This window comes from Neolamprologus multifasciatus, chromosome 19 (genome assembly GCF_963576455.1).
Source record: "Neolamprologus multifasciatus chromosome 19, fNeoMul1.2, whole genome shotgun sequence".
NCBI lineage: Eukaryota > Metazoa > Chordata > Actinopteri > Cichliformes > Cichlidae > Neolamprologus > Neolamprologus multifasciatus.
In genome coordinates, this window is record NC_140457.1 from 26,868,957 (window position 1) to 26,894,704 (window position 25,748).

General features: G+C 37.4%; 1 protein-coding gene and 1 long non-coding RNA gene across 3 annotated transcripts in view; both read left to right on the forward strand.

Annotated features, from left to right (window-relative positions):
• The window catches only part of scfd1 (sec1 family domain containing 1), a 36,102-nt gene extending 15,144 nt beyond the window's left edge, over window positions 1-20,958 (forward strand). For both annotated transcript variants that reach the window (XM_085143509.1, XM_085143510.1), the window contains 11 exons: window positions 243-339; window positions 542-612; window positions 10,778-10,857; window positions 11,388-11,450; window positions 12,412-12,487; window positions 14,759-14,812; window positions 18,679-18,731; window positions 18,823-18,856; window positions 19,552-19,617; window positions 20,601-20,669; window positions 20,769-20,958. In XM_085143509.1, coding sequence (XP_084999635.1) covers window positions 243-339; window positions 542-612; window positions 10,778-10,857; window positions 11,388-11,450; window positions 12,412-12,487; window positions 14,759-14,812; window positions 18,679-18,731; window positions 18,823-18,856; window positions 19,552-19,617; window positions 20,601-20,669; window positions 20,769-20,792 — 687 coding nt within the window. In that variant the 3' untranslated portion in view covers window positions 20,793-20,958. The remainder of the gene's footprint in view (window positions 1-242; window positions 340-541; window positions 613-10,777; window positions 10,858-11,387; window positions 11,451-12,411; window positions 12,488-14,758; window positions 14,813-18,678; window positions 18,732-18,822; window positions 18,857-19,551; window positions 19,618-20,600; window positions 20,670-20,768) is intronic.
• LOC146496731 (uncharacterized) lies at window positions 619-5,968 on the forward strand. Its single transcript, XR_014871204.1, has 2 exons — window positions 619-4,643; window positions 5,076-5,968. It is a non-coding gene; the product is annotated as an uncharacterized LOC146496731 (long non-coding RNA).
• Window positions 20,959-25,748: the final 4,790 nt, after the last annotated feature.

Here is a 25,748-nt window from a genome sequence, read left to right on the forward strand (position 1 = left end):
TGTTAGGTGGACGCAGTATCACTGAAGTTTCTCCTCAAATTACAGTTACTTCACTTTACAGGCTAGGCCTGCTAGCATTGGAAACATGTTACCATTACAAAACAGTGCATTAATATGTATAAAGATTAGTGCATATGAAGTGTTTACTGGATGGTTTACAGCAGTACCAGTGCACTGAAAGTACAACACAGAGTGTGAATATTGCGTTTGTTGTACTGATTTTATGCTCTTTGTGTCCTCAGAGTCGGAAATTGGATGTTTACTTTGAATTTGAAGAGAAACTGATGAGCAAGTCAACTTTAGACAAATCCCTTTTGGACATCATCAGTGACCCAGATGGTACACACACAAACACACACACATAAACACACTCGCATCCAGGTACTTAATTATCATATACCATACTGGGATAAGTGCAAAATCTGTAACTGCAGGGTTATTTTAAATGTTGTTTTAATTGTATTTGTTTATATTCAGCAAGCATGTATTACAGAGACAGAATAAACTGAATAAGCTGTGTGTAAACGTGTGTGTTTGTCAGCTGGCACTCCAGAAGACAAAATGAGACTTTTCCTCATCTACTACATCACTGCACAGCAGGCTCCTTCAGAGGTAACACACCCACCGACAGTAATTCATAAAATGTCAGGGTAAACACTTTAGTAGTATTAAAATTTTGGGAAAGGGGGTGTGTGGGGAGGGGTAGTGTAAAACGTGTTGCTGTAAAGGTCAGAAAACCAAGTTATTTAAAGTAGATTAGACCTGAGTGTTGTGTGGCCTGTGGGCCACGTCTGGCCTATTTGCCATAGCCTGAATGAGGTTAGCGGAAAATTAGGATTCAGATGTAACGTCATGCAGCTTGTCCCATTTTAGTGTGTTCTTTCATTTTAAAGGTGACTGGTATTTCTTTTTGTTTTATTTGCATACGTACATGTGTGCAAGTGAAGCAGCTTTGTTATAAATGTGTTATAACGTCAATTAGATGATATGAATTTGGTAGGACTGAAAGATGAATATAGAGTCATTAACATACATAGACGCCCAAATATTTATTTACTGAAGGAAGAGGTAAAGCCACATGCATAAACTGTGGAGAGCAGACTTCTGTAAGGATTACAATTTCAATTGCCATTACAAGACTGAACACGGAGAGAATTACAAGAACTTGATTGATACAGAGTGGGAACAGACAGATGTATTCTCATTTCTGGAAATCGTTTGAGTGGTTTAAGTGAGGATCGTTTATTCAGGAGGCAGTGCACAACAGCGACTCACTCGCCACGTAACCACCTCCTTTATTCTCACAAGTATGTTAGTAGGCCTCCCAAGGACTTTGTGCTCAGGGGTTAGAAGTTTAAAAACTGTTTGTCTGAAACAACTTTATCTGACATTTGTGCTCTGACATGAACCTCCAGTCAGGCAATAACTAGAAAACAGCTGCAGTTCATGTTTGAAAGCAGCTTAAATGTTGTGAGCTAGAAATTCAAGTGTCATCAAACACCAACTTTTCTCATACGTATTTTGAACATCTTAAAGGTGAAAAATGATTTAGAAAAGCTCCTTCCATATTTATTGTAGGAACATTCAGTGAATTGGCAAATGTGGTTTTGTTTTTTGCCAGCACACCAAGTCTAACTAATAGTGTCAATGAGAAAAAAAACGGCCTCTGGTTTCCAGAGTCTAAATATTTTCCAATGTGTAAAACGTTTTTCTCTCCAGCCCTACTCTGGTCTATTTTTTATTCACCAAAAACCATCCAAGCTATAACTAGAACAGAAATCCAAACTTCTATTCTGGTAAATGTCAACAGACCATTTTGAAGGTACCAAAGTCATAATCAACATGAAGTATTAGTCTCCAAATCTTTCCTGCAAAACATCTCAATTATTCTTGTAGTGGTTTATTAAGATAACCGAGTTGGCAACAGGAACATAAACATCTCGGCAGGGATGAGCCTACAGCAACAGAAGAACATACTCAGGGTTGGCTATTCATCCATCTGTTTGGTGTGAAAAAGTGGTCACTTTACAGAAGCGTTAACCTTAACTTTCCTGATGCAGCTGTAGAAGAGAATTCAGTTCAGATGCAAATGCTTAATGCTTGACTAGATCAGGATCATTCAAATCAGTTTTATTTATATAGAGCCAAATCACAACAACAGTTGCCTGCAGGCACTTTATATTGTAAGGTAAAGAGCCTAAAACAAAACAAAGAAAACACTGGATACACTTTGGCGACAGTATGGTATGATTGCCTTTATTTAAGATTTCGTTAAGATCATAGATGATGATGATGATAATGATAATAATAATAATAATAATAAAAAGATTTATAAAGAAGATTTATTTAAATATATTTATTGACACAATTTATACGCTATCAGTCAAAAGTTTGGACACACCTTCCCATTTCATTTTCCTTTACTGTTACAGTGTAGATTCTCACAGAAGGCATCAAAAATATGAACGAACACATGCAGAATTATGTAGTAAACAAAACAGGTTTTATATTTTAGATTCTTCAAAATAGCCACCCTTTGCTTTGCACACTCTTGGCATTCTCTCGATGAGCTTCATGAGGTAGTCACCTGAAATGGTTTTCCAAAAGTCTTGAAGGATTTTCCAGAGATGGTGAGCGTCTTACTCTCCATTGGGTTTAGGTCAGGTGACTGTGGAGGCCAGGCCAACTGTTGCAGCACTCATCACTCTCCTTCTTGGTCAAATAGCCCTTACAAAGCCTGGCGGTGTGTTTGCCGTCTTTGTCCTGTTGAAAAATAAATGATGTTCCAACTAAACACAAACCGGTTGGGATGGCATGATGCTGCAGGATGCTGTGGTAGCCATGCTGGTTCAGTGTGCCTTCAATTTTGAATAAATCCCCAACAGTGTCAGCAGCTAAGCACCACCACACCATCACACCACCTCCCCCATGCTTCCCCCCATGCTTCAGGGTGGGACCCATGCATGTAGAGACCATCCGTTCACCTTTTCTGCATTGCACAAAGACACATCGGGTGGAACCGACCATCTCAAATTTGGACTCATCCGACCAAAGCACAGATTTACACTGGTCTAATGTCCATTCCTTGTGTTTCTTGTGTTTCTTGGCCCAAACTACTCTCTTTGCTTATTGCTTTTCTTTAGTAGTGGTTCCTTAGCAGCTGTTTGACCATAAGGACCTGATTTGCGCAGTCTTCTCTGAACAGTTGATGTAGAGATGTGTCTGCTACTGGAACTCCGTGTGGCATTCAGATGAATTTATCCTCAGCAGCAGAGGTGACTCTTGTAGTAGTAGTACAAGAGTAGTAAAAATAAACAAAAAACATTAAATGATAAGGTGTGTCCAAACTTTTGATTGGTAGTGTAAATTTGTAGTTTATTTTTCACTTTTGAATATGTAAAAAGTGTTAGTTTGTGCTGGAATTTGTCAGCTCTCTGTTACTGGACTTTAACTTTATGAGGATTGTTCCTAAAACCTTATTTAATAAACTAACACACTTAAGCTTGAAAAGAGCAATGCTTAGGGGTGGCTGTAGCTCAGGAGGTGGAGCAGGTCATCTACTGATTGAAAGGTTGGTGCTTCAATCCCTGGCTCCCCCAGTGTGCATGTCAAATATCCTAAGGCAAGATACGAACCCCAAGTTGCTTTCCGATGCATCCATCGGAGTACGAATGTGTGTGAATGTTAGGTAGAAAGCAGTTGAAAAAACATAGAAGAAAGTGCTCGTTTGAATGGGTGAATGTGGCATGTGTGCTTTGAGTGCTCCAGAAGAGTAGAAGGCGCTAAAAAATCAGTCCATTTACTATTTACCATCTTTTGGATGATCAGTTCAGGTGAACTTTGGTCATGTCCCAGAACAATCTTTTTGTTGTAATATATTATTTTCTGATGCTTATGCTCCATAGGCTATCTTTGTTTTTGTTGTTGGGTGCGAAAATGATTCATTAGTGAGAGGGCAATGTTAGAATTTGTTTTGTTTTGTTTTTTTCCCCCATTCTGATTCCCTTCTGTCAAAATAAAGGCAGACATAGAGGAAAACTGTGATGGTGGAGAATGTGGAATTTTGTGTGGTCATCTTGTGGTACAGTGTTCAAGGAACAAAACGGGGATATCAAGAGAGATGAGTTATCTGAGGACACAGGAGAATTAAACCACAGCAGCAAAATGGAGACAGCTTTCTTTTTCCCCAGACAAACTTCTAACATTGTCATCATCACAGTCAAAGTTCAGGCTTGGTTGGTCAGATTTGTGTGTGTGCGTGCGTGCGTGCGTGTTTTTAAGTTTCTAAAATAGCAAAAAGAGAAATTATGCAGTAGTTGATCTTTATTCCACATTTAAGCTTGACTTGAGATATTAGACTCACATCTCAGAAGAAGTTTTAAAAGCACAGATGGGAAGGCGCTTTCAAAATACATTTTTGGATAAATAAATATTTTTGCTTTAACTTATTTTTTAATATGTACTTTGAGAAAGTCTAATACCCATATTAAGAATGGACTAAAGATATGTAAAAGTAATTAATTTAACCACATACGTTTTCTATTTCAGCATATTTCAAACATGAACACACATTAATTGAGCATATATAGAAATATGTTTATATCTAGCTTGTAATTTATACCATTGTTACCAACAGTAAGCAGGTAGTGAGCAGAATATTTACCAGACATAATGTGCTGTATTGTTGTTGCTGCAGAGACACAAAAGGCTGGAGTAAACTCAAAAAGAGTATTTAATGCTAAAAGTCCAAAATATGCAGAAATAAACTGAGCAAGGAAATCAAAAATTGTTTGAGTTAATTTGAGAAACATTTTCAGTCTTCAACACAGTTTTCAGTGAAGAAATTCTGTTTCTTACTAGATTTACAGTTGGCTTTTGGAGCCTTCATACCATTGTTACAGATCCTTTTCTATTGTGTGCCTCTCTCTTATTTTGTTATTCTTCCTGTTTGTTTGTTTGTTTGTTTGTTTTTTCAGGCATATTTAGTGTAGAGCACCTAAAATTTTGTTGTACAGGGTGGGCCATTTATATGGATACACCGTAATAAAATGGGAATGGTTGGTGATAGAATAAAGTTATGTTGAAACCAAGCACACCATTGTTTTTCTTGTGACATTACCAATAAGTTTCATGTGTCACATGGCCCTCTTCCTATTGAAAAAAACAAAAGTTGTATCCAAGATGGCCGACTTCTAAATGGCCACCATGGTCACCACCCATCTTGAGGAGTTTGCCCCCTCACATATACTAACGTGCCACAGACAGGACTTTAATATCACCAACCATTCCCATTTTATTACGGTGTATCCATATAAATGGCCCACCCTGTACATGTGCAATAACAATAATGGGCTATTCTAAACTATCTACTAGCTTTTACATAAAATTAAAGTCAAGATTAGTCAAAATTCCAGCAAATAAGCTGAATTCAGTGCTAGCACAAATCAGCTTATACTTTGCTATACATCCAAATCTCATACATGATCCTTCTTTTAAATTGTTTTGGTTTCCCTCTAATTGCTAGACATTCCAGATTTGTCTTGAATGCTGTTTCTTGATTTGTCACCATCTGATCTGTACTTGCCAGAGGCAGAGATATTGTTTTTGCTACTCTCACTACATCTGGCTGTCCATATGCACTTGGAAAAGCAGGGAGGTCTCAGAACAGAGTGGCACCCTTAATTGTAAACGCATGTTTCTGCAAAGGAAATTGGGAATTTTAAAAATACCTTCTCATAAACACGTAATAAACAGCAAGAAGTGCCACTTCCAGCCACTTGGGGTGGCTGTAGCTCAAGTGGCAGAGCGGATCAGCCACTAACCAGAAGGTCGGTGGTTCAATCCCAGGCTGCTCCAGTCTGCATGCCAAATATCCTTGGGCAAGATACTAACCCCATGTTTCTCTCTGATGCATCCATCGGAGTGTGAATGTGTATGAATGTTAGATACTTAGCACTTAAGCTTAGAAGTGCTTGTGTGAATGGGTGTGATTGGGTGAATGAATTAGCTGTATAAAGCGCTTTGAGTGCTCGGACAGAGTAGAAAAGCGCTATATAAGAACCAGTCCATTTACCATTACTATGAGATAAATGGTGAACGATACCAACTGTACTTTACTGATACTGTAGGAGAACCCCTAAATAAAATCGAGATGGAAATAAGAATCTTTTTTGGCTCCTTAAAATTTGCCTAGATGTTTACATTTTTGCCCTTTTGGGAATACAATGTTGATGAGGCTGTGAAATTTGCACTTCGGACAAAGAAAGACAAGAATATCAAAAGCCGGTATAGTAGCTTATTTCTCTGTGATGGTTTCCACTATTTGACTTCAGCTCTTAATACCTTTCTCTGAGAGAGATGTGTTAATAGAATGCAGCATATACAAATAACATGACATTACAAAGTAGTTTTAACACGTGAGATCATAACAAAATTTTCATGTTTGTTCATAAGGAAATGTGGTGTGGTAGTGCCACTGCAAAACATCCAATGAATGTTCTGTAATGGGTAACTGTTTCGCAAAGAAGCGAGTCAACTGTCTTGACTTTTTGCCAGTGTACAAGCCAAAATAATATTCTATTATGGGTTGTACACATTATGGCTATTCTATTCTATTCTATTCTATTCTATTGTATTCTATTCAAAGCTAGCAAATACTGAAAAAATTATAAGACTACTTATTATGCAAAAAGGCACTTTTAACCCTTTTAAACCGGTCGGAGCGGGCACGCTCTGTTTTGCATAAGTATTTTTAAATCCCTGTAGCTCTGCAACCACGTAAGCTAGCGCAATAATTTTTTTTGCATATGAAACCGGAGGAGTTGTACTTACATCTTATGCCATCAGCTTGCCCTAGGTCACAGTTTCCTTCCACATATAGCTTTGCAAAAACTGCATAAAAAGCGCTTGCAGCAACAAAGACATAATATTCCAGAAACACGCTTTGCCGATCCGATCAGCTGTTTGTAACACTTACTACATTGGAATAGACGTCAGAGCGAACTTTCGCATGTCCGCCATGACCTGCCCGAAACCGGAAGTGACGTCATTTTCGCGGAAATGTAGTTTTTTACCATCAGGGCCTCATGAGCCTATACTGGTGTTTTTAAAAGTTATCTTTGACTTTATGACTTTCTGTGTCGTTTCTGGGATGCTTAGAAGCCATATTGCACTGCTGGAAATAGTTTATTTTAATGCATGTGCTGCTTTTTTGCAAATTTGCACTATAATATTTATTTTCATTTTTCCTACAATATATAAAAATTGGTGTATTTCAAAAATAAAACTATGAAGACACTTAAAATAAATTTCCTGTGGTGGGAAACTATTTTGTGCAACTTTTTTGTATTTACAGTTTTGAGGGATAAGCCTCTTAAATTTCTCTAACTAGAAATATATGTTAAAAAAACAAAAACGATTTTCAATTTTTTTGTAGTTTATTGCACTTTTTTGCAATTTATGTAATTACTATGCACTTAATGCATACATATTATTAAAATTTGGGCTATAATGGTTGTATTGATGTATAGCAACTTGAAATGCTCCCAAAAATGGCTCCACAGCATGTAAAAATATAATATAAGCTCTGGCAGACTTGGTTCTATGGTAGGTCTTAAAGGGTTAAAAATGGTAGCCATTATTTTATAGGATCACAATTATGATTGAACAAGAGATTAACTAGATTTATTCTCTTAGTTAAACACTCTATTATAAGTTCACTGATTAAATAAAACTCCTTCCATAGTGATCTCACTGTCTCTTCCATGTTTTGAAGTGGAAGCTAACCCGGCCAAGTCTCAGCATCTTGTTTCAGACTTCTGAACCAAACAGAATTAAATTTGTTATCTTAGATGACAGTGCTCTAGATCATCACTCAAAAAAATGGCACAGAGGAGACTTGCAACACCAGCTGTGGTTTGGCAAATAATAGAAATGGTTTGTGCAGATGGCTTGAAGTAGGTTGCGCTCTTGTGTTCTCAGAACCAAAGGATATTGATCGATAGCCACATTTTGGATGTGCTGTATGAGAAACATCTTTTTGGCTGTACCGTATTTATCATTCCATTATGAGCCACTGTCAAATGGCTGAACCAAAGTTTCTCTCAGAAAAAAAACTGACTTGGTTAGATTAGAAGACACCGAGAGCTACCTGTCAATTGAAGCGTCCCATTGCCCCTAACTTTAAGCCTAGCCAAAAATCAATTTTAAGATAGGAATATTTGGAGAGCCAGCCTCAAGTGGTATCAAGAGTAAGTTCAGTTATGGGGTTTTTTTTCTCTTCACTGTCTGTTCTCATCCACACCTATTTTCCCTCCACTGGATTCTTGAAGAATGGATCTTTGATTCACATCTTGTCTGTCACAACCATTTCCAGATGACAGAAAAGTTTTTTTTCTTTTTCTTACAACCCTTGGATGTTGTTTTATAAAAGCATCCCATTTTCCGCAATGCCTGATAAATTTAAAGTACACTGGGGGAGGTCACATTACTGATTTGGCTTTCTTGATGCATGCTTAATCATCCAGGTGAGTAAATCACAAAAGGTTGATTCTGTTCATCTGGACGTAGCGTTTTCAGTGGGAGAACTCATCCAAGTGACTTTTTCACCCTCAGCTGAATGCAGGTATCCCCAGCCTTATAAACAGTACCTTTGCTCAATGACTGAAAGTAGCCCATTGATTCAGCTATGAAGAGTATAAAGCAAAACTCTTGAGCAACCCTTCATTTCTTTGTATTTTGCTTGAAAGTCGATATTTGGGAAGAAACCTTTATTCTTTACACAGTCAGAATTCGCTCAGGCAGTCTTTTTTTGTCATTTGTGTAGTAACGTTGGGCAATATGTAAACATTTCCAACTGACCATTCCATCTGATGAAAGGGTGGCAATTAATGAGGCTGTTGATGACGCTAAATGTGACCTTCAGGTCTCAGTTCTTAAAGACATGACTTTCAGATACTGTTCGTCTGCTCTAGATAGTTTTTTAGGCCTGGCACTTGTATTTCTTAAGGACACACTGCACGCCATGCTGAGCTATGGTATAGTTTATTGGGATTCAAACTTTTTAGTCTAAAAATACTGTATATTGTCTCTCAAACTGTGTTATTTTTGGCATTTTTAGTAGTTTGGACCAGCATAATTCTTATTGTTGAGATGATATGTACCAGTATGTTGTGGATAATGCAGTATAGTATAATTCTAAGACATTCCCATTTCAAGGAGTGATTGGTCAGGTTTGTGAAGGAGATCATGTCTGGAGTTGTCTGTTGAATCGTCTTTTTCGGCGAAAAGTTTCCCAAATGTGAACAACAGAAAGAAGACTGTTTGATGGTTGTTTAAGATCTCCACTTTGAGCTCTGTGATTCTCAGAGTGTCATCCTCCATTTCCTCTGCTGTGAGATGGTGTGACTGCTCGCCCCTCTGCCAAAATGTGAGCCTCACTCTTGCTTTCATCTTTCATCCAGCTGAGAGATGTTCCCCATCGGGAGTACCCTCTCAGCCCCCTCTCCTCCACCCCCTCTTTCACTCTTTCCCCTCTTCCTTCCTGTCATCTCCGGTCATCCCTCTCCCTCTGTGACCAACTCTTGGCCTTCTGTCCATGTCTTTTTGTCTCTTGCTCTCTTTCCTCTACCTCCTGTTTTATATCTCACAGACCTCGCTCTCACCCTTTTCCTTACTCTCTTCTATTTGCTTTAAGGTTTCTGTGACTGCTGCTGGATTTTCGTTAGTGTGGATTAGATAAATATCAGATAGCTACAAACACAATCAGGCACACTTTTGTGCGCCCTCTAACATAGTTTGGCACTTTAATAATGCCTGGGTGGCTTCCACGAGCTGCTCATCAGAGTAAGCTATGTGTGGACGATCCACTCTGCATCATATTCTTTCACACTGAAGTGAACTGAACTATATTACCAAGTATATACACTAATGTCTTACTTTACTTGGCAGGACTCTGAACAGCTAAATTCTGTGTTATGATTAATGCATAATGAAATATTTGACATGGGGTGGCTTAAGTGATGTTTCATTTATTTTTGTTTCAATCAGAGTGCAGGCTAAATAAATCCCACATGTACATCAGTGATAACTGACAATAACGAAGACTTTTTTCAGACAAAAACACATCACAGAGCACTCCTCTTCCATTAACCTCCTCTGCTCTATTGTGAATGGCACCAGCTTATCCAAAATTAAATTGGTGCACAAAATTCAATCATTCCTATTATGATATTCCTTGGCTGGCAAACTCATTTTAGTTCATGGGCCACATACATTGCAATTTGATCTTGAATGGATTGGACTGTTGGATAACCTAAGAAAACACCTTTTGTATTTAATGAATGAAACAAGTGGTGGACGTTTTGAGAAGTCCTAAGAAAAATATTTATTTCAGTTAAAGTTTTTTATACATTCACACTCATAAGTCAAAGAAACGTGTTCATACAGTTCTAGAAGAAGGCTTACGATAATGACCTCTTGGTCACTTAAAGTGAAAAGTATTGGTTTCTGGTGCAAAATAAAGTAAAGTGGAGTACAGTCACTCTTTATTCAGTGATGTAAGAACATCTTGATTACATGTTGGTGGCACTATTAGGAAACATCTCTTATGCTGAGGAAGGTTTGTGCGATTGATTTTTTTCCCCATTATTTAACCTTTTATTATTTTATTATTATTTTCTATTATTATTGTTGTTGTTATTTTCCACCTATTTTCTAGCCTTGGTCATCTTTATGTGTTAACATTAGATGACTGTGAGATTTTGTTTTTGTGTTTCAGTTGGATTTGGAGCAGTATAAGAAGGCTTTGTTGGATGCAGGCTGTGACCTTTCACCTCTAAACTACATTAAACAATGGAAGTAAGTTGTGTTTTTTTCCCAGCAGCATCATTTAACTGCTGTCTCACTTAAATTTTGATGCCATTTAAGGAAAATTGAGCAAATAATTCAAAATGAAGAGAAATACAATGTTTGCTACAAACTATTTCCATAGCACATTAAGATCACATCATCAGCTGTGGACACCAACACAGTTATATGCAATATGTAAAAACCATTTCAGTAATGAACCAACCTTTTTCATTTTTCACATGAAGACTCATCATCAGTGCCAAAATAACTGACAATTAGCAATTTGTTTAAATTCTTACAGTTATCAGTGAGCATAAAAATCTAATTAATAGCACTATGTGTTGCATTTCACTCTGTTCTTTGATTTTATTTATTTGTTACTCCACATATTTTGACCCTCCAATGGTCAACAGATTTTGTAATAAATGCTGAACTCAAAATTTCCATCAAGGCTTTATCTAAAAATCATTTAATTTACACAGTATTGACTAATTCGTCAGTATGCTTAAGTCTTTGTGGTTTCTTCTCATGCTTTCAAGGGCCTTTACCAAAATGGCTGCCACACCAGCCAATTATGGCAACAGTGGAGTCAAACCTATGGGGTAAGTAAATAATATTATTAATTTGTACCTTTTTAACATAGTTTTAGAATTATGAACTAATAAGTGAAATGACAAGTCTAAAATGATGTTATATGACAATTTAAACATTCTTTTCATTGAGTAATCAGCAGTGAATTAAACAGCTGGACCAGTTTTATGTATTAATTTTGTAAGTTTTTTCCACTGAGATTTAGCAGCTTTAGAAACTGTTTAGAAACAACATAATCACATATTAATGTGTCTTAATTGCCTCTCAATGGCTGTGAAATATAACTGGAGCCTACTATGATTACTCCTCTACACATATTACACCCTATTTCCGTGTGTTATTGAAGTCTAATATGTCCAAATTTAAGCTCCAAAGGAATGGCTGCTGTGTGTGCTTCATTCATGTAGTGAGCTGTTCCTTTCCTGCCTCTGCCGTTAGATACGCTAGTGAAAAATGAGACAATAAAATAGTGGGTCATACCTTTTCACTCTGTGTATATACGTCTATATTCGTAGCCATAGCCCTCTAAGAAAGTGGTTCTCTGTCTGTAGGCACACAACCAAGGTTAATGGTAATAGCAGGCACACTGGTACCATAGTGTGACAGCAGTTATGATTTTGCTATAGTAGAGGTAGAGTAGGAGTGGATCCAGGTGGGACTAATTAGGTGCTTGGCTGTGTAATTGTGATATCACAGTGTAACACAAATCCTGAAAGTTTGTTTTCCTGAGTGTAGGCTGTGGTCATTTCTCCGTGGACTGAGTGTTTTTTATTACTCTATTTTTGTAAACTGGCTTTTTGAATCAAAAAGTCAGGGACATCTCACTCTCTCCTTTACTTTAGAGTTTCTTAGACTACCAGCCTAACCCTGTCCTCCTGCCCTCCGCCTCTTGCTTTCCTCCATCCTGTCTCTCCTCCCGTCCTGGCTTTTCTTCATCTATTTCTCCTAACCCCCCCAACCCCATCCCCACAGACTGTTCTCCAGAGTGATGAATACTGGCTCCCAGTTTGTCATGGAGGGTGTGAAAAACCTGGTGCTCAAACAGCATGTGAGTAAAACTCCTTCTGTTACCATTTCAATTCCAGAAAACCAGCTGAAACAATGAACTACTTTTACCAAAATCAACACAAGAAAAGTAATTAAGTACTTGTCTAAAGTCCAGTTCATCAACCTGAACAGTGCCCAGTCTTATCTGACCAAAGATGCCTTACAGCCTTCAAATTAAAGTGATAAAACTACATTTAAAGCCTTCCACACAACTGCTGCATATTTACATCATCAGAGCTACACATATTTATTATAATGTGCTGTATTTATGGAAACTTTGAAAGCTGTTTTACATCACTCATGCTCACACATGTGACACGTGTCAGAGTTTTTGAGGACCTTTTAGCACTTCAGAAATGGCATTCGTTTGTAAGAAGAAAAAGAAGAATCATTTTAGTTTAAAAATAGCCACAAATGTCACAGAGATCACATTTTTTCTCATTTATATGAAGATTATCAGAAGATTTTTTTTATTTAATTGTAGTTAATAAAGTGCTAGGTTGGAGGGACAGGGCTGTAATCAACAGCACTTTTCCTTCTTTTTCTGTTTTTTTTCCTTTCTTACATTTTTGTTCATGTTTGTCCATGTAACACTTCCTTGGCATATGTTTTCACCTGAAAACGGGATCATTTTCTTTCTTTTTTATTATATTTTTATTGAAGAAAAAAAAGGACTTGTTACAATAAAGTGCATTGACAGAAAAAAGAAAAAAAAAATCTTTTTCTTACTCCTTTTGTTTTACATTCTGATAGCAAAAAAAATAAAATTAACTTGTTGGCTTGACAGTGTGTTACATAATGCAGCATGTTTAACTTATTTACAAAGACTACATTAGGTACATATTATGAAGTTGAGGGTCAACCTGACATTGTACGATACATGGGAGATACACCAATTCAGGGCTGGTCTTACCTAAATTCAGGGTGGATGGGGGACACAAAGCTAATCCGTTTATTCCATATTTTGTAGAATTCGTCTTTTCAAATTATTTAAAAGAATGTAAATTTTTCCATTTTGAATATTTTGAAAATCACATTAAACCAATCCTCAAGTGTTGGCGGAGTTGGATTTAACCACTTTCTGGTTATTGATGTTTTGCTGGCCGCTAATAGCGCTTGTAAGAGTTTTGTGTCCCCTCCCCGGACCGAGCCAGCAACCAAGCCCAAGTACAAATTTACAAAATTGATGTCAAATTTTATCTTAAAAACCTCACACAAAGTTTTATGAATTCCCAGCCAGTAATCTTTTAAGTTAGGGCAGTCCCAAAAGATATGATAATGATGTGCCTCTTCTGATCCACATCTTCTCCAGCATTCCGCTATCCCATTTTTATATTTATATATATATTTATATATATGAGATCATTTTGAACTGCATCTGCACATAGCATTTAACAGCCTTTGCACAAAAGCACCATCCTCCGTCTGCTTGCATCTGGCAGAATATTAAATCAAGTGCACACAATGTGACGACGTTCTCATTCCTAGACAACAGGAATATGGATGAGCACGATGACGATGACAGGGTGTTTCAGACTAAAACTGGCACAGACAAGAAAGTCATTTATAATCATCACACACACACACACACACACACACACACACACACACACACACACACACACACACACACACACAGGGAGGTGGCGTCTGTTTTCTTCATACTGAAATTGGACCCGCTGAAGTCACCTGCTCTGCTTCGCTGCCAGAACAGTATTAACAGTGAGAGTAGATTTGAATGCATCTTTTGATGCTCTGTTAGGGAAGATATTTGAAGTTATTCTTGTTTTTTGTTTTTTTCTTCACTTGCAACTCCAGTTTTCCAAAATAGCTACTTACCAAATATCTAAAAAGAAAAAAAAGTCCAACCTAAACACAAACTCATGATTCTTATGAAATATCAAATCATAAAAAGTAAATGAATTTATTGTAAGAGATTCATTATTGTTTGTTATGTTTAACCTCCTAAGACCCGAACTCTTCTACGACGTGCATTTTTCATTTCTCTCTGATATTTGGGCTGATTGGGGCCCAAATTAATGTAAAAACAAAGAATTAGCAGATTTTTTTTTTAAGAAAAATCAGAGCCACATATGAGGATAATCGTTTAAAATTTTGATAGAACAGTAGCAGTATATTGTCCTCGTAAGTGGATATCAGGCCCATGTAGAGCAAAATTGAATATTTTAGTCTAAATAACCCAAAATGTGATGTTCACATATGTGGACGGCAGGTCCTAGGAGGTTAAAAGTTGTTTCTTTTTTTTTTCCAGAACCTTCCGGTTACCCGTATCCTGGACAACCTGATGGAGATGAAGTCTCATCCTGTGAGTTTTGTTTTTGTTCATGATTTAAAAAACATATTTCCTATATTAGTTAAAAATATAGGAAGTGTTGTGAAAAGCGGGAAAAGCCCAAGCTCTTTTATAGAAACACTTAATACGAGTATTAAGGGGGGGGGGGGGGGGGGGAACTCTCGTCCCACTGATGTACAGTGGGGCAAAAAAGTATTTAGTCAGCCACCGATTGTGCAAGTTCTCCCACTTAAAATGATGACAGAGGTCAGTAATTTGCACCAGAGGTACACTTCAACTGTGAGAGACAGAATGTGAAAAAAAAATCCATGAATTCACATGGTAGGATTTGTAAAGAATTTATTCGTAAATCAGGGTGGAAAATAAGTATTTGGTCACCTCAAACAAGGAAAATCCCTGGCTCTCACAGACCTGTAACGTCTTCTGTAAGAAGCTTTTCTGTCCCCCACTCGTTACCTGTATGAATGGCACCTGTTTGACCTCATCATCTGTATAAAAGACACCTGTCCACAGCCTCAACCAGTCAGACTCCAAACTCCGCCATGGCCAAGACGAAGAGCTTTCGAAGGACACCAGGAAAAGAATTGTAGACCTGCACCAGACTGGGAAGAGTGAATCTACAATAGGCAAGCAGCTTGGTGTGAAAAAATCAGCTGTGGGAGCAATCATCAGAAAATGGAAGACATACAAGACCACTGATAATCTCCCTCGATCTGGGGCTCCACGCAAGATCTCATCCCGTGGGGTCAAAATGATCATGAGAACGGTGAGCAAAGATCCCAGAACCACACGGGGGGACCTGGTGAATGACCTGCAGAGAGCTGGGACCAAAGTAACAAAGGTCACCATCAGTAACACACTACAACGGCAGGGAATCAAATCCCGCAGTGCCAGACGTGTTCCGCTGCTGAAGCCAGTGCATGTCCAGGCCCGTCTGAAGTTTGCCAGAGAGCACATGGATGATACAGCAGAGGATTGGGAGAATGTCATGTGGTCAGATGAAACCAAAGTAGAACTTTTTGGTATAAACTCAACTCGTCGTGTTTGGAGGAAGAAGAATACTGAGTTGCATCCCAAGAACACCATACCTACTGTGAAGCATGGGGGTGGAAACATCATGCTATGGGGCTGTTTTTCTGCCAAGGGGACAGGACGACTGATCCGTGTTAAGGACAGAATGAATGGGGCCAATTATCGTGAGATTTTGAGCCAAAACCTCCTTCCATCAGTGAGAACTTTGAAGATGAAACGAGGCTGGGTCTTCCAACATGACAATGATCCAAAACACACCGCCCGGGCAACAAAGGAGTGGCTCCGTAAGAAGCATTTGAAAGTCCTGGAGTGGCCTAGCCAGTCTCCAGACCTCAACCCCATAGAAAATCTGTGGCGGGAGTTGAAAGTCCGTGTTGCTCGGCGACAGCCCCAAAACATCACTGCTCTTGAGAAGATCTGCATGGAGGAATGGGCCAAAATACCAGCTACTGTGTGTGCAAACCTGGTAAAGACCTATAGTAAACGTTTGACCTCTGTTATTGCCAACAAAGGTTATGTTACAAAGTATTGAGTTGTATTTTTGTTATTGACCAAATACTTATTTTCCACCCTGATTTACGAATAAATTCTTTACAAATCCTACCATGTGAATTCATGGATTTTTTTTTCACATTCTGTCTCTCACAGTTGAAGTGTACCTCTGGTGCAAATTACTGACCTCTGTCATCATTTTAAGTGGGGGAACTTGCACAATCGGTGGCTGACTAAATACTTTTTTGCCCCACTGTATCTCTGGTGTCCACTTCTGCGGTACAGATTGGGAAAAGTTTTCCAAAAAGCCACATTTTTACGTGAATCATTTTAAGTTATTTTCTCTTGATGTGAAAGAAAAGTTATTCAAATGGAGCTTTAATATACACTATTTTTAACATTTTAACAAATCTCTACAGTGGAGGTCGAAAGTGTAAAGTTGACCGACAGAAAGACACATGATATAAAAGCAGCTTACCATGTACAGTGTAGTGTGAATACAAATCTGCAGAGTACTCTATATTACATGTAGAACTTCTCTGCTAAAGAAAATATGAAAGGTTCCTCTGTAAGACCTGCATATCTGTAGGCTTCAACATAATTTAATTGGTGAGAGGAAACTCAGAAGAAAGACATGTTTTTGTGTCACTTCAGCTGTGACTGACAGCTCCAACACACATGCCACAAATTACATTAGCTTCATATTAGCTGCTGTGGTCCATGTGTGAGAGGAAGGAAAGTACAGATTCTGTTACTCACGTTTGAACCCACGTGAACTAGCAAACACACTTTATCACATTGAACTGAAAGTGCAGTTTCTGACTCTCAGCCCATGTATTCATTTTGACCATGCGCACAAATATGCATGCAAAGCAAAACCTGAATCTAACGTGAACCCTAAAACAAACTCTGAACTGTCAAAAATTCCTTTTGAAGTTGAGTCCCAAATGTTTCTGCTCAAAGCTTAAACCGGTCCTTGTAGTGACAGACTTGCAAGTGAACACACACACACCCCCTGCAGGTTTCTCAGCGTCTGGAGTTACAGACTACCAACAAAGGTCCTGTTGTTGTGAATAAAAAGGGAAAGGGTGGAGCGGGGATGGAAGTCTGGGATGAAGATAAAAGAAACGGAGCACATTCTCCCTCTATCAGATTGTCCTCAGTGTAAAACTGTTGCATTTCGAGGTTATGTTTTAGTTAACGTATAGCAAAATTTTAGTTAGATAAAATATTAATATTAATACTAACATTAATCAGATAAAGCCACGTAATAAAACCATGTTGCTGTTCACAGTGTAAGTTTTTGTACGATTTTCTCTTGATGTGGACAAACTGAAAGCCTTTAAAGCAGGGGTGTCAAACTCAAATACACAGTGGGCCAAAATTCAAAACTGGAACAAAGTCGCGGGGTAACATTAATATTTATTGAAAAAAAAATCTTCCTCCAGATATAAGAATGAATCTTTTCTTATGGACTCAAATAAGTTTTGCTGGAAAACTGAATATGGAACAAGCAAAGCTTAATACTAAACAATATATATATTAGCTGTATAATACCAGTAGGCCAGCTCTAATAGTAATTTGGTGTGGCTTCTCCTATGCTTTAAAGTCTCCAACGACTTTTAGAAAATCACAGTTTAACTTTGTTTTTCTGCGTTTGTGAGGTCCTCTGGCACAAGTTTTAATTTTGACCTCAAAAACTACTGGTGCCATTATAGACACTGGCTCAAAGCAGTTAAGGAAATACTTTTCAAGTTTGAGCTAATAAATAGGTTGTGCTATTTTTGAGTGTCTGCATATGAACTGAGATTTCCTGTAATTAATTTAGGATGGAGTGGGAGACGTACAATTTGCAGAGCTTTGTGAGGAAAATGAGGAAAATATGAAGATGATAAATCTGACTCGTCTTTGTTTTTCATGGTCTTCTTGGGCTTTTGCATCACTGACAAAAACGATCCTTCTCCAGTACAAATACTACTTCAAACTAAACCTGTACCCACCTGCATCTAGGTCATGTGACAGTAAGCCAAAAGACACAGTGCTGTGTCATTCTGTCTGTGTTTAGTCCTTGGAGCTGAGAGACAACACAACCAGGTCAACCTGTGAAATAAATCTTTTGCCTTTGTCGTGCTTTCAATTTGGTTAACTCTGTTTTTGTTTGTTTGTTGTTGTTGTTTTACATTTTGACACCAGCAGGTTTTTTTCTTCTTCATCTAATAATATCAGAAAAGCCAAACCAATCTACATATCCCTCTACCATCTACATTATTTAGGGTTTATTTTTGTGGCTGTTGAGTACAAGTGTGTCATGTGTAGTACGTCTGACTAAAAAGATTTTCTATCTGATCCTTAAGGAAACAGATGATTATCGATACTTTGACCCAAAGATGCTGCGAGGCAGTGAAAGGTATGAAAACAAAATCTCATCTGTAGCTTGGCAGAACTCGGTGGGTAAAATACACTCGAAGATGTCTCATCATCCTTTCCTTCTCTTTCAGCTCCATCCCCAGGAACAAGAACCCGTTTCAGGAGGTGAATTTGTGTATCTGGACCAAAGTTTGACTGATGAGATTCAGTTCATGTTATTTCCAGGATAAACAAAAGTTGAAAGGAAACACAAGACAGACAGGAATTTCTGTTGCTGCACATAATTCTCTCATAACGCACAGTTAACTGTTTCTTAGCTGTGATGGAAGTTGCAGAGTTTCAAATCTGGAATTTTTATGAGATTGAATTTGATTTGGACTTTTATTAATCCCGTCACCACACAATCACGGCAGACAACATGTAAAACAACAGTTAAGCGAGCAAGTCCATGGTAGATCATAAAACAGTAACTGTGGGACTAGTAATTACATTACTGTTATTACTACCAGGGAAAAATAGCCTAAGTAATTATAGATGTGAAAAAATAAAATACAATATCACAAAATTGATTTCTTGAACAAGTAAAAACATATCTGAAATTAAATGCATACATAAGTATAGTAATGAAGTAAATAATTATAAATCCTGAATATTGGAATAAAACTTGATTTCCTGCATACAATTAGAGGCGTCTACCCCTTTCAGTTCATAAAACTTTTGTCTTTGGCAGTGTTTATACTTGAAATTCATTCTGTGAAATTACTTCAGCAGCTTTATTTAATCATTTGCAGTCTTTCTGTCCATCACCTTCAACATATCCTCTGATATAAGCTTGATTTTTTTACCTCCTGCTGTTTCAGGCCATCGTCTTTGTAGTGGGTGGAGGAAACTATATCGAGTACCAGAATCTGGTGGACTACACCAAGGTACGGTAGTACATTTCAAAGTTCTTTTCCATATTTTAGTCTGATGTCTCTTTAGATGAATACAATGTAGTTTCATATGGGATGGGTTAAATATCAAACTAAAATTCTTAAAGTTTAATGACACTAAAACAATTTAAGTCCTTCAGTGAAAACACTGTCACATTATATAAAATAAAAGTCGGGAAAATGTATTCAAAGTCAAAGTAAACTTTATTGTCATTTCTGCTATATACAGTACAGTATATAGAGAGACGAGACGACGAGGCTCCAGTTCCAGTCAGTGCAAAAGAACAACAATAAATATAGGAAGAGTGAGAATAAACATATATACACTTTGAGACTGAGGTAAGGGGAGTAAATATACACTTTGGAGTAAAAAAGGGTTAGTAACAGTCTAAAATTTACAATTGAGATTTAAAGGGACTTTGAAGTGGTTTAAAATGACCAACGAAGCAGCTTTACAGTTTACAGTGTGAAATAAAGTGACCAACATGAGCAAGTTGTAACTGGGATACTAATATTCAAAGTTTGTTGGACCAAACTTACAACACATACTAACACTAACATAACAAAATGACTTGCAGACTCTTTATATCATTTTTGTTATTTGCAAAGTTCAGAGCTTTATTTTTACCAGTAAGTGAAAGCTTTGAGATTGAAGTGTTACCTCAATCTCAATGCTGCCTCTACCTCCTGATATAGGCAGCATTAACCTAGTGATTTTGATGGTAGGAGAGACCCACGGAAAAACCACGCAAGCACAGGGTGAATATGCCTATTCCAAACAGAGGGGCCCTACTGTGCTTTGAACCCAAAAACCTCTATTGTTGTGAGGCAACATTACCACCGAACAACCAGCTAACACCAAAGGTGTTAAATACATGTAGATTGGTAAAAACAACCGTATTTGTGTGGAAGTGTTACTTTCTCCCTGCAATAATAGGTTCAGTAGGAAACTTCATTTTATTTTTCTGTATTTCCAGTCTAAGCAGGGGAAGAAGATTGTTTATGGCTGCAGTGAGCTCTTCAATGCGTCTCAGTTCATCAAACAGGTGAGGAACCACACAGCACCAGTGAGGGGATAAGCCAATAAGCCCATAGACGTTTCATTGTGTCTATTTAAAAACCTGTTGTGGTCTTCATTTTCACAGCTCTCCCAACTTGGCCAAAAGTGACACGGACACTGACAACATGTGAATCTCCCTCTCTCATTGCCGATATCTTTATTCCACTTTGTTTTATCTACTCTGTTCTGTTAATGGACTAAATATTTTCTGTCTTCACTGTAATTTCTGTTCCTCATACTAAGCGCTACTAATAAAGCTCAACAGTTCCAACTCACTGTCTCTGGAGTCACGCATTTCTTCATATTTTAGAGCAGGGGTCCCCAATCCCAGTCAACGAGGGCCGGTGTCCCTGCAGGTTTTAGGTCTCACCCTGGGTCAACACACCTGAATCACATGATTAGTTCATTACCAGGCCTCTGGAGAACTTCAAGACAGTTATTTATCTATTTAAATCAGCTGTGATGGATCAAGGACACATCTAAAACCTGCAGGGACACTGGCCCTCGTGGACTGGGATTGGGGACCCCTGTTTTAGAGCATTGAACATTACTTCCTGCATACATAAACATAAAACTACAAAATCATCTTTAGACAAGTGTGTCTTTAACTCATCTTTGAAGAACCTCCTGCTATGTGAATTTGGGCAACTACCTAAAAATTTCCTTTTTAGGTTTTGTGCATTATATTTCAATTGTGGCTATCAGTAGCTAATATTTTAAGGTATTAGCTACTTTAAAGCTAAATATATGGAAAATTAGAAGTAGATACATTACTTTCAATTCCTCTTGCAATTAATGACAATGAAATTGATTATGTTTAAACGCAGTATTTTAAACAAAATTCTTACATTTGGTTAATTTGTGGACAGGAGACCATAAAATATTTGTTTTATAACTCGTCACTAAGTGAAATGTAGATGTTTCCTTTAAGAACGTTTTGCATTATTATTCCATAAAGTGCTTTATTGTATTTTATACTTATTATATAATTATAATTACACGTGTCTCCTTCAGTTGAAGCAGGTGACACTGGTTCTGTGATAAAAGTTATTGTGCATTGAAACAGAAACAGACCTCAAATCTATACTGCAGGAATAGAGACAGTCATCACTGAGCTGTTTTTATTTTTTCATTTGTTCTTTTAAAATTATTATTTGTGTTACTCTGTGTTTACCTCACATTGTTTTATATTTTTTACATTTGGATTCTTTCTGTCATTTGTGAAGATGGCTCTCAAAAAGTACACACTGATTAAACTGATTCTGGTCACAGGTGATATCGGTGTCTTTAAAATAACCAGTGGTGGAAAATCCCAGATGTGTGTTTAAAACCACTGTTTTGAAGGGATTTCCAAAATCCCTAATGGAGACATTTATTAAAAGTGGACTTTAACTTCTTACTTTGGCTTATTTCCCATGTAGTAACAGCACCAAATACAAAGAATTCACACTGAGGATTATGTCAGCATGGCATTTTAATCTGCGTGTGTGTGTGTGTGTGTGTGCTCGTTTAATTGGCTAGGTGGGGACCAGTTTGTTTTAGAGCTTAGAAACAAGGACATTTTGCAACCTCAAAGATGATATGTTCTGTCTTCATTTTACTAAAACAGTTAAAATCTCATTTCTGCTTGTAGGTAATGTCTTTCAGTCATATTCAGATATACTTATGTTGTGGGGGCTTCAAATATTATTATCTTCATCAGAGGCTGTTTGTGTATTCCTGAAACTATGTAAGAACACATTTACAACATTGGATTAGGGGGTCAAAGTCGATGAAAGCTTCTGAACCAGGTTATTGTATGGGCCTGAGAAGAGAGCTGGGGATTGTTTCAATAAGTGTGCCTTCATTTGGTTTTGTTAAACAATATTTCCACTCCCTCCACCTCCATCTTTCACTTCTAATTTCCATGGATTACTAAAAACACCCCCGATTTCTGAGATGGCCATACAGTATATCTAATAGTTTATAATTAGATACAAGATAATTATTAACTATTTGTCTTAATGTCTTGAGAAACATTTCATCACTTATCCAAGTGACTTCTTCAGTCTTGCCAGGTTATTACTTAATTAATTAATGACAATTGATACATGGCCACAAGTACCATTCACAGAGAGTTGGGGGAAGACTCAGATCTTTTGGAGTGAAGGGCCCAGTCCTGAAGACCTACTAGAACTCTGTGGTGGTCATCTTTTACAGTATGGTCTGCTGGGCGGTGACCAAAAAATTTCCCATGTGTGGGACTAATAAAGGTTTGTCTTATCTTTCTTCCACTGAAAACGTTACATCCAGATGAACAGAATCAACTTTTTGGGATTAGTAACTATAAGCTACAGAGGTAAAAATTTGTTATTTAGACGCACTGTTGTTTTCAGTTTTGTTATATCAGATGTGTGTTTTTATTTATTAAGCTTGTTAAAACATTTCAATAATTTATGATGAAAGCAGATGTTCAGCTGAATGAGACAACAGACTGCCTCCTTCTTTTAATGTTACACATTGTTTTGATCAGCTTTTGGTGAAGTACTCTGCTCAGTGACTTTGTAGCACAGAATAAATTAAATCATGGATTTTTACATATCTGATACAAGTGAATACCTTTGCTGTTTAAGCACAGTTCTGCAATCTTTTTAATGACAAATTATGAAACATTAAACAGAGTTTACATTTTGTAGGAGACTTCTTCAAAAACAAATGAAAAATAACAGTAATAATAATAATATTAGAAATTACTTTCTGCCACAGCATTGTCATCCTTTTGACCAGAACAAAATAACCACTTGATCCATACTCTGCAGTTAGAAATTTGCTGTGAATCCTTATTGAAATGTGACAGATCCCCATGTTGTATGTCAAATAGTTCACCAATTTGCTTGAACCAAAACCGTGTATGTTTCCGTTTTTCATTTTTTATGCTGCAGACTTCCACCCTCACACACTACCTAAAGGTTAGAAGTGCTTAGAGAATAAGAATAATAAAATAAAATGGGACAAACAGAAAATAAGGTTTTCATGAAATAGACAGAAAAGGAATTCACGAGGTTCAGAGAAAGAATTTTGCATCTTGTATATTATCAGATTTTTTTCTCTTGATCTTTAACATTTTGTTCCCAGACAACACATAATAGCTTTATTTAGGGAAAAATCAACTAGTCAGTTTAGAAAGTTCTTAGTTCTTAACAGTGTCACTGTCTTATATCATATACACTGTTTTGCAAATTCAGAACAAATGTGAGTAAGTTCACGCTTGAACTTTGTGTTGTGTTATCAGTGGATTTAAACTAACAATCAGCAAAATCTGTTATAGTTGTGCTCGAGGAAAATGTAGGCAGACTCCCCTGTATACAAATGTCAGCTCATGTATCAGCAGCCTGCAGCGTGAGGGTTTTTTTGTTTTGTCTTTTTCTTGTCTCAGTCAGATGTGCTAATAAAGGCATCTGTAGTTTAAGTCTGTCTAATGAGCCTCACCTGTGGTGATCTGACTTTCTAATCTGAACCCCTCCACTATGATTGTGGTGTCTTTTGGAGCCTTTTATATTTACAAATAATATTCCCTGCCCTGTGGAAAATTTTGCTTTAGGCTTTTGGTGAAATAAATTCGTACATTTTCATTTCCTTTACACTAATTTGTACTAATTATCCCGGGTAAGGCAAAGTTGACTAACCTAGCTGATCTTAGAAGATAATTTGGCACTTCATCTTGTGGCCCTAAAAACTCATCATAATCACATTGCTCTGAAACTGGTTATCTCTTATTATCCGGTTATCGGAATTTTCCTCGTGACAGTCAGCAGCCTGTTGTCAATGAGGAAATGTCCAGAAACGACGGTAATGTTCTTATTCCAGCCTGTTGGACCTCAAAAGCAACCAAGAGCACTTTAAGCACTTTTTAATTCTGCTTTAATACTGCCACAGCTCACATTGAATTAGGGTTTAACTGTTATGTAAAAAGGATGTTCTGGGATTAGAGTGGACTAAAAGCCTCAGCAGTGTCCTCTACAGACTGAAGTCTGTCTTGATTATGACAAATCAATAATTTTTCTGCTGCTCGTTGTGTTTGCATCGTATTTCCAATGATGTGTTGTGTTTAAATTCAAATTGCTAAATTGTATTTGGATTCAGCTTGTGGTCTTTTTCATCTTTTATCACCTCCATCCATTTTTCCAAGCATCTGATTAGTTCCCATCTTCTTCCTGCTTTGGCAACTGCTGTCCATTAGACCTTTTGTTTGAATCATGTTGACACTTGACAAACTCGTCCTGATCTGATGTCTTACAGTAACATTGGTCCCGTAAGGTTTTTGGCAATAGAGACATGGAAGACTCATACAAAGAGCTATTTGTTCTCAGAGGACACTGACACACATAGATCAGATGTCTGCAACTTTTCCACTCCCTCATAGTTGATTCTCAGATGGAAAGGAGACCTGTGCTTTTAAATAAGGGGGAAGTTATGTGTAACACTTACACTAATCCAGGAGGAAAATGATCCAGGTGTACAAAGAACTGCTTCACTTGGCCAGATTGCGGATTAATTTTCTTCCTTTCAGACAGCTTGCTTCTTTTCTTCAGAAGAAAAGAAAAGAAGTAGCCATTTAGATTTTCTTTTAACAAATCTGAATCTTTGTGGTGCATTCAAGGACACTTGTCCCCAATCTCTGTTACCTTTTCTGTCAGTTTTGCTCAACAAATATTCAGAGTCACACTCGGCAAAACCTCTGAACTGCACAAATCACAAGTACATCAGAGTTCCTGTCCTCTTTTTGTTACCTTTACGCACATGTGCCTTTTTCTTTTCTCACTCAACAGATATGGTATTAAGTGCCAGTGACTAGTTTGCTGTCTGTAATAACTATGGCATTGGTTAGTCAGTAGTAGTAGTTAGTTGTATGCAGACTCTTGAAGAAAATAGACCAGACCAGAAGTTTCTGCTTTCCATCTGTAGTCCTCATCGGTTATTATATGAGTTGAATGCCATTAAGCAAATTCATGGAGAGACTTTATTTATTTATTAAGATATATTTATTATTATTAAATATTTGAGATCACCGTAAAACCTTTTCTTA